The sequence below is a fragment of the Pinus tabuliformis genome, chromosome 2_1, assembly GCF_031772625.1.
Source record: "Pinus tabuliformis cultivar Carrire ecotype Pingquan chromosome 2_1, CPIR1, whole genome shotgun sequence".
Lineage (NCBI taxonomy): Eukaryota > Viridiplantae > Streptophyta > Pinopsida > Pinales > Pinaceae > Pinus > Pinus tabuliformis.
Window position 1 is genome coordinate 342926977 of NC_142299.1, and position 9239 is coordinate 342936215.

The 9239-nt window shown below is 32.1% G+C and overlaps 1 protein-coding gene across 4 annotated transcripts; it reads right to left on the reverse strand.

The window, feature by feature from the left end:
* Positions 1-5898: 5898 nt before the first annotated feature.
* LOC149200256 (protein TOPLESS-RELATED PROTEIN 2-like) lies at positions 5899-9084 on the reverse strand. 4 transcript variants are annotated; one of them, XR_016253811.1, is made up of 6 exons: positions 8643-8800; positions 7664-8490; positions 7364-7551; positions 7086-7270; positions 6202-6964; positions 5899-6159 (listed from the first exon to the last, which is right to left on the reverse strand). XR_016253811.1 is itself a non-coding variant. In XM_089402645.1 (5 exons), exons 2-4 carry the CDS (start codon positions 7412-7414, stop codon positions 6953-6955), a joined length of 168 nt encoding a protein of 55 aa, XP_089258771.1. In that variant the 5' UTR covers positions 7415-7551; positions 7664-8048; the 3' UTR covers positions 5899-6159; positions 6202-6952. The 4 variants fall into 4 exon arrangements, 3 of the variants coding, with proteins under 3 accessions (XP_089258771.1, XP_089258768.1, XP_089258769.1); XM_089402645.1 differs by lacking the exon at positions 8643-8800 and having other exon boundaries at positions 7086-7190; positions 7664-8048; XM_089402642.1 differs by lacking the exons at positions 5899-6159; positions 6202-6964; positions 7086-7270; positions 7364-7551 and adding an exon at positions 8950-9084 and having other exon boundaries at positions 7676-7978; positions 8329-8490; positions 8643-8753.
* Positions 9085-9239: the final 155 nt, after the last annotated feature.

Consider the following 9239-nt stretch of genomic DNA (forward strand, 5'->3'; position numbering starts at 1 on the left):
GAATAAAAAAATGATTCATGTTAGATGTTATTTAATGTATGTGTGTTTTTAGATGTAGCCTATAATTTCAATGAGAATATAATTCAATACTTCATCATAAATTGCACCCTTGAAATAATTCATTCAAGCCAATTAAACGCCAATTAAACTAATTCACTGAAATTATTTGTTACTTTTAATTATTCATTTTATTCATTGTTTAAACTTCGCTTTAAGTTTCAATTATCTTTTCCTTTACGATTTTGGCTTTTCAACCATTTATTTTTCAATATTTTGATAAATAAAAAATAATAAAACCAAATATTACAGAGACATAATTTTGGTATTCATCTATTTGATCCAATTATTTTCAATGTCATTTTAATGTATTAGTACTTTTCATTTGATTATATTAAGCATTTTTCAATTTGCAACAAACCCTTTTCAATTTATGATAAAAGTTTGAAATGACAATTTGAAATGCATTAATAAGTACTTTTCATTTGATTATATTAAGCATTTTTCAATTTGCAACAAACCCTTTTCAATTTATGATAAAAGTTTGAAATGAAAATTTGAAATGCATTTATAAATTGCATAGGTTGATTATAAAACATCAATATGCATATTTACTATTAAAATATCAACAGTAATTGAAATGTCCATTTTTGTCTAATCTTACTTCAATTTTAAGTCTAGTGGTATAATGTACAATGTTGACTTGATAGTTCATTTCAACAAGCATTCTAATCCATTGCTAGATACAATATATTTTAAGTCTAGTAATATAATGTACAATGTTAATTTAATTCATTTCAAGAAGCATTCTAATCCACTGCAAGATACAATATTATTATGAACCATGCAACCAAAACTAATTGTGAAAATCTAATATAAAATTGTTGCAATTTAGTGGCTTATGTTCACTTGATGTTAAGTAGTCCTTATGCCATCAATGCAGTGAATATGTGATATTTGCATGTCCTTTGGATGGTAACGTTTCCTCTAATTGGCACAATATATGTGATATTTGCATGCCCTTTTGGTAACTTTTCCTCTAATGATGCTCTAATTGGCACATTAGACATGAGTCCAAATGAGGCAACTGGTGTTGTAATTGATTCTTTAAATCACTCTCTCAGTTGTCAATTACACCTTAATGCATATTTAACTCACATTACCCCAATTCAATTAATTCCATCCTTTGGTGGTGTAATTAATTATTTTAAATCACTCTCTCAGTTGTCTTACCCCAATTCAACTAATGCCATCCTTGAGAGTGACTTTGAAGTACCCTTTCATTCTTAGCATTCCTTTACCTATTTGATTTTGTCATTTCTGAAATTTCAATCAATTACACTTTACTACATATTTAACTCACCTTAGCCCAATTTAACTAATGTCATCATTGAGAGTGAGTTTGATGATCTCATCATTTGTAGCATTCCTTTAACTAATGCCATACTAATAAAGCTTGTAATAACTAATGCCATACTAATAAAGCTTGTAATATTTATTTAAGATAACTCATAATAAAACAAGTTAATATAATAAATTGGCAATTGTTGACATTGTAGTCTTCTTCACAACTATTCCACAAGGTCCATCTATTGATTAATTGGATCAATCTTAGGGGCTAGTGCCAATGTTAAATCCTTGTTAATGTTGACTTGTGGATTTATCTAGGTGCAAGAACTAGTAGTTCCCCTTTTTATGTTTTATCTTCTCAACAATAATAATTGCACATTTGTTGCATCCTCTTCAATTTATTAGTTGGATTGCTTGTCAATTTGCTTGAGCTGTTCAACCTTTTCATGTCCATTCTTCAAACAAGTTGAACTCTCATCAAAAGGACATTTAGAGTACATAATCAATATCTTTCAATGCTCATACTTTAAACAAGTTGGCCTCTCATTGGAGAGACATTCAAAATACACCTATGTATTCCAACAAAACATACCCTTCACATTCAATAACCTTTTGTGAATTTTTGTTAAGATAACTGAAATTCATGGCATGTAATTAGCACTAAGGCTCACATAGTTCCTTACACATACCTCAATTTCTCTATATAGATGTTCAATGTTATATTTAAATATAATGTAGAAAAACAAACAGTTTTTAAAAACCATTCGTTACATAATGGAAAAATGTGCCTGCACAATACGAAAGTAAACATGATGATTTTATCTTTTTTATTGTGTTGTTCTATCCCTTGTGTTTGTAATCCCTTCCTTGCATTGAAACATGGTCTTTAAATCAAGTTTTCCAATTTCTATAAGCATCTATCTTGTCTATCTTCACAATTTTTTTGCCTAATAAAAATTAGGCACAACTGCACTCTCAACACTCTAAAACTTACACGGATATGTGTTTTCATTTAAAAGAACATGGATATGTTGTTTTCATGAAAAAGAAGTTCCTCCCTCTGAGAGTTATGAATAATATCCCCATGAAATGAAAATCAATGCCAATGAGAGCGTAACATTAAATAAGTAATCAACTAAGATAATTGTGTCTAAACCTCTAAGAGCATCCACTAAAGGGTGACTAAGAACAATGCCACAACTCAACTCTCATCTCTCATCTGGATATTTTGTTTTCATGAAAAAGTCTAAGGGTTATGAATATGAATAAGTCTGAGTGTCTAAAGGTTATAAATAATATCTCAATGAAATGAAAATCAATGTAAATTAAATATGAGTTTAAAAGTTATGAATATGAATAAGTCCTTGTGTGATTTATGAATAATTTCTCAATAAAATGAAAATCAATGTAAATTAAATCATCTGGATATTTTGTTTTCATGAAAAAAAACCTTTGTGTCTAAGGGTTATGAATATGAATAAGTTGAGTGTCTAAAGGTTATAAATAATATCTCAATGAAATGAAAATCAATGTAAATTAAATATGAGTTTAAAGGTTATGAATATGAATAAGTCCTTGTGTGATTTATGAATAATTTCTCAATAAAATGAAAATCAATGTAAATTAAATATGAGTTTAAAGCATTAAATCATGATCATTTGATATATACTCATGCAATTTAGTTTTTCTTTTTTTCTTTTCTATATATTTAGAAGAATTTATTGTTAAATGCTATCAATAAGTAAGTTTCATCAATCAAGATTTAGCGTCTTGGAAATATTATTTACAAATTATTTTAGTTTCATCAATCAAGATTATGCGTCTTGGAAACGTTATTTACAAATCATTTTATTTTAAGGTTATAAATAATATCTCAATGAAATAAAAATCAATGTAAATTCCAAATTATTCTATTTCAAGGTTATAAATAATATCTCAATGAAATGAAAAACAATGTAAATTAAATATGAGTTTAAAGCATTGATTTATGAATAATTTCTTAATAAAATGAAAATCAATGTAAATTCCAAATTATTTGATTTCAAGGTTATAAATAATATTTTGATGAAACGAAAATCAATGTAAATTAAATATTAGTTTAAAACATTGATTTATGAATAATTTCTTAATAAAATGAATATCAATGTAAATTAAATATAAGTTTATAACATTGATTTATGAATAATTTCTTAATAAAATGAAAATCAATGTAAATTAATTATGAGTTTAATTCATGATCATTTGATTTACAATTTCTTATTAAACACTATCAACAAGTAATCAACGTTTCATCAATCAAGATTATGGGCCTTGGGCCTTGAAATATTATTTATAAATTATTTTATTTCATTTTTGAATTAAAAATAATAATAATATCATTAATACGAAAATCGCTTTTACAATTGTGTTTGTTCAAATAACTATGAATAGGAATAGGAATATATTTTCATAATTCCAAGAGTACATAATCACGATATAATTTGTTTCCCAAGTCACTTTTATTATGTATTATCTATCATTACATGTCCAGTTATACGGTGTGATGGTTTTCCAGGTGTATACAATCATGAAATATCGACAAAAATGCCATTCACACCATATAACTTCCCTGGTTCCAGCGTTTTAGCTTTCCTGGTAATCAATTTCCATCACTAAAAAGGCAAATACACCGAACACCTACCATTCAGTTTCTCGATAAAAGTGCCCAAAAACAATTAAGATTACGCGTAAAAACTTGTAAGGGCATCCACTAAAGGGTGAATGAGGACTTACATTATTTCAGCGTTATTTCCATTTCCACTTGGAGTGTGTGAAAGAAACATTATTTCCATTGGGCAAAAGTGAGTTGTGTATGCTGTAAAGCAGAGCTTAACAGAGTAGAAGAGCATATTCTAGCAATGACCTTATTGAATTGCTTACCAGCGAAAAAACGATTTTAATCTGCTAAATTACAATAAACTATATTCTGTCCATGTTATTAAAGCAACTAGCATTCGTAGATAGTTGCAAGCGCTATATTCTCTCCATGTTATTAAAGCAGCATAGTTACAGGCGCTGTCTTGTCATTTACGAGCGCTATAAACATACTAAGTCTGGTAAATAGCTTAAAACCTTGGGCAGCTACCAATGGCATAAATGAAGCCTCCTATCAAGCTTATATCCAAAAATTTTAATATTACAACTTCCCAGGGAAGGATCTCTCCATCAAAAACAATGACAAAGGCAGCAATGAAAAAATAGGAAATTAGAAGCAGTGTTCCATCAACTGAAAGATATCTGTATCAATATGTTTAAACAAAAACCATGGCCAGGAAGCTTGCCAACCTAGAATTTCAAAAATATTGTATCAATATGTTTAAACAATAATCATTGTAAATAGCTTAAAACCTTGGACAGCTACCAATGGAAAAAATGAAGCCTCCTATCAAGCTTCTATCCAAAAATTTTAATATTACAACTTCCAAGGGAAGAATCTCTCCATCAAAAACAATAACAAAGGCAGCAATGAAAAAATAGGAAATTAGAAGCAGTGTTCCATCAACTAAAAGATCTGTATCAATATGTTTAAACAAAAATCATGGCCAAGAAGCTTGCCAACCTAGAATTTCAAAAATATCTGTATCAATATGTTTAAACAATAATCATGGCCAAGAAGCTCCTCATGGATATGTGATGAAGATGAAGATGATTCAACTCCATCAAGTAGCCAAGTCGATGCTCCTCATGGATATCATGGATACTTGTTTTTAGCCCAATCGATGCTGCTCATGGATAATTGTTTTTTAAAGAGCCTAATATTTTTTTTTAGAAGAGCCTGCTAGATAGGCATTGCTCTAGTGTTTACTATAGATATATAGATAGATATAGATTCAAGCACTTAGATATCTATAGACTCAAGTCCTTAGTCCAGGATTTTCAACTTTTGGTATGAATTTAATGATTGAACTTATTTTTATTTGCCTAATAACATACCAAGAAATACTCTAGTCCTTAGTCCAAGATTTTCAACTTTTGGTATGAATTTAATGATTAAAGATTATTTTTATACTTCTATCTAATTTTCCTAATAACATACCAAGAAAAATAAATATATAAGACAGAACAGCCCATCAAAATATAATACAGAACAACAAGTCCATCAAAACACAAAGGCAATGATCATATGATCAGTATCCCATCAACTGCTTTCAGTAGATATCAATGTCCATGTCCAGCATTTTCAACATGTGCCTAATAACATACCAGAATTTTTTTATACTTTTATCTAATTTGCCTAATAACATACCACGAAAAATAAACATATAATACAGAACAACAAGTCCATGAAAACACAAGGCTGCAGCAATGATAAATAAGAGCAGTATCCCATCATCAACTGCTTTCACTAGATATCAATGTTTAAACAATAGTCATCATCAAACAAGAAAGAATGTTCGTTGAATCAATTGCAGAATTAATGTTTTCTCAGTTGAATTACTTCAATCTTAGTTTCAATAGTATTCAAAGAGTGTTCGTTGAATCAATTGCAGAATTAATGTTTTCTCAGTTGAATTACTTCAATCTTAGTTTCAATAGTATTCAACCCAAAAAAGTTGATTGAGTTAATAAATATAATATGAAAAATACACATAAATCAGGTTTGTATGAATGCACATGAGCCTATGAAAAATACTCATAAACCAGGTTTTGTCTGAATGCACATGAGCATATGAAAAATAGTCGTGGTAAGAAGAAAGGTTTCAAAATAGAAACTGAGAAACAGGCTTTCAATTTTTACACGACCTAGAAAAATTATAGTGACCACGATTGCACCTAGATACTCATTTAGGTATGATTTACAGTTGCTTATTGCACCTAGATACTCATTTAGGTATGATTTACAGTTGCTTAACCTCCATCTATAGCTCTGAACAATATCTGATGAATATTACAATCTTGATGGAACGCCTATAAACTGGAACACAAGTGAAACATTTCACTGACAATACGCTAAAATCCAAAACCCAACTTATTGACCAACTGTTCAGAGTCGCCGTTAAATTCGGTCCATGTGCTGACGCGTGGCTGGAAAGTCGCTAATGGGCTCATGCGCGTTCCTTTCAGCTGTCCATCTCTGAAAAAGATAAAGCGTGCAGCATTCAACCTCAAACACAAATTTGATTCCTTATCGTTTTATCCAAAACAAATACCTGCCTTTCCCCTGGAAATTGGTACAAGGGGAAATTGGTGTGTAGAATTGGTTGTTTGTTGCGGGCCTGGGCCCGGGCCCGAGAGAAGGCAGTGCTTAACCTCCATCTATAGCTCTGAACAATATCTGATGAATATTACAATCTTGATGGAACGCCTATAAACTGGAACACAAGTGAGACATTTCACTGACAATACGCTACCATTATTCATAGTACTCTTGTAAATAAAGAGTCGGTAGACACTTGTTCTTATGTTGCCATTGAACTACCAACCTTGAGGGTGATTCCGAACCTTGGTTACTTAATGTTGGATTTGATCCGACAGTTGCATTATCTGGGGGAGGGTGTAACACCCCATTTCCCATCTGTCATTCCAATAGCAAATTGATTCGGTTCGGATGGATGTGATGCAACGATTAGAGGATATACTGCAGCATAAATAACCCAAATAATAAATTAAATCATAATATGCCTTGAACAATAAATTAAATCATACCAAATCTGAAAGATAGATGCATCAACCATGACAGAATGAAAGAGCCCATTTACCTGGTCATTCCCGATGATAAATATGCATAAGCTGCAAATACGACAGTGAGGCCTCAAGCTTTCTGCATCAAACACTCCAACTGCATCATCAGAGAAGCTCGCCAACTGCACCATCACCGAAGATCGCATACACATGAGTATATGGCACTTGAAATAGGAGTAGATAGGGAATCATGAGGAGACCACTGCAATGCAACCATGTAAAAAGGTCATCCAATCAGATACAGAAGAAAAGTGACATTATATAACTGTTTATGTTTGAATTCAAGATTGCTTACCGTACTTACATAGCGCAAGCGCTCCAACTTGGAAGCATCAGAGGCTCTCATGCACAATCAACAAGGGAATTTAATCATTATGAAACTGTACTGTTGCATCCCCAAACTGGTGGTGATGATCTTCCTGGCTATACTGGTACAATTTTTGACTTCCGCTTGTCTCATCCATCTATGCCCCAGAGACATAACTGCCAAAAGACGTGGTTGTGAGTGCATAAACATTTCTACCCGGTAAATTTATGTAAACTTTAATTAAACATTACGGAGTCAGACTATATAATAATAGAAGAAACCACATACCTGGCGCTGATATCTGTGCATCAGCTCCAGAAGACACCAACATCCAAAACATGTGAAAAAGCCAGGCCTGTGATTTTCTTTTGGTGGCCCTTGAGCTTTGTTTTTACCATTAAAAATTGCAGCAAGTTGCATGCCACTTAAAGGTCATTTTTGGTAAAAGGGCACAATGAAGAAAAATGATAAGAATTTTAAATTCAAAGATATATTCACAGGCAGCACCTCATCAATTCGAACATTGTATATTATGAATTGATGAATCTTCCATGCCAATTGCAATGACGTTATTGTCCTAAGGGTGGAAAGCCAGAAAAATGGCTGCAGGAGGAGGTATTGTCCTAAGGGTGGAAAGCCAGAAAAATGGCTGCAGGAGGAGGTAGCATGAAAGTTGTCATGACCTGCAATGAATCACTAATTAGGATGCCATGAAACCAGTGATTTAGATAATTTGGGAGCCTTTGAATTCTTAGCCTATTGTGAGGAAGAATAGGCAAAAACCTTGTAGAGTGATTCTGAACTGAACACCATTACCCACATAATTTGAAAGTTGCAGGTGAAACATTAGAGAATAAAACCCCTAAGCAGAACAACGTACCAAGACTGAACTTATATATATATAACCAAATACATAAAAATGAAACTGGTCCTTAGGTAAAAGGCTCTGTTACCTTAAATGTCATATTGAATAAGGAGACATTGCCACCGGAAGCTCAAATAACATAGGAATCATTCTTAGACAAAGCTATATAAGCAACGACTTCTTCTGGATTTGTATCACCAATGTCATTATTCATAACAATCCCACTAGCTGGTGGAATACTCGTTGTAGACTGTGGAACAAGATACTAACTCTTAATTACTCAATCATTACTCCATAAAAAACAGCCGCAAATTATGTACCCATAAGTATAACAAACAAACAAACAAATAAATGAAACAAGCTGAAATAAAAAGGAAGCAAACAACTACTAAAAAACCCCACCTCCCCAGATGGATTCCGGTCACTCATCAGCCATTTTCGTAGCTTATGGAGAGCATTGGATGCCAGTGCTAAAACAACAACACCGGAATTGGTGTATATCAGTATTACTACCTGCAAGAAATAGCACATTACTTGTTTGGATCAATGTCGACAGAATTTGTAGCTTATGGAGAGCATTGGATTCCAGTAATAAAACAACATCGGAATTGGTGTATATCAGTATTACTACCTGCAAGAAATAGCACATTACTTGTTTGGATCAATGTCGACAAAATTTGTAGCACATAAAATTGGAAAGTATGTCAACCATTAGTGTTTTCTGTAATAGGAGGATGATTACATGCATCGCTCTCATGCGTTGTGTCAGGCAACCTGAGAGACCTACACTGACCCAAATCAGTGATTCAATCAATTTCCCGTTCTTGCTCGTCTGTAACCTCATCTAGAAGCCTTCGTTTGTCTAAAGTGTCAGATAATTGTTAGAAACCATTGATCATATCATCTTACTGCCAACCTGAGAGACCTACACTGACCCAAATCAATGATTCAATCAATTTCCCGTTCTTGCTTGTCTGTAACCTCATCTAGAAGCCTTCT

Coding starts and splice junctions, on each gene's coding strand:
- LOC149200256 (XM_089402642.1), bottom strand. CDS start 9,084: ATGAGGTTACAGACGAGCAAGAACGGGAAATTGATTGAATCACTGATT. Junction 8,754..8,949: donor TATTACAGAAAACACTAATG/GTTGACATACTT, acceptor TATTTCTTGCAG/GTAGTAATACTGATATACAC. Junction 8,491..8,642: donor ACCGGAATCCATCTGGGGAG/GTGGGGTTTTTT, acceptor CTTGTTCCACAG/TCTACAACGAGTATTCCACC.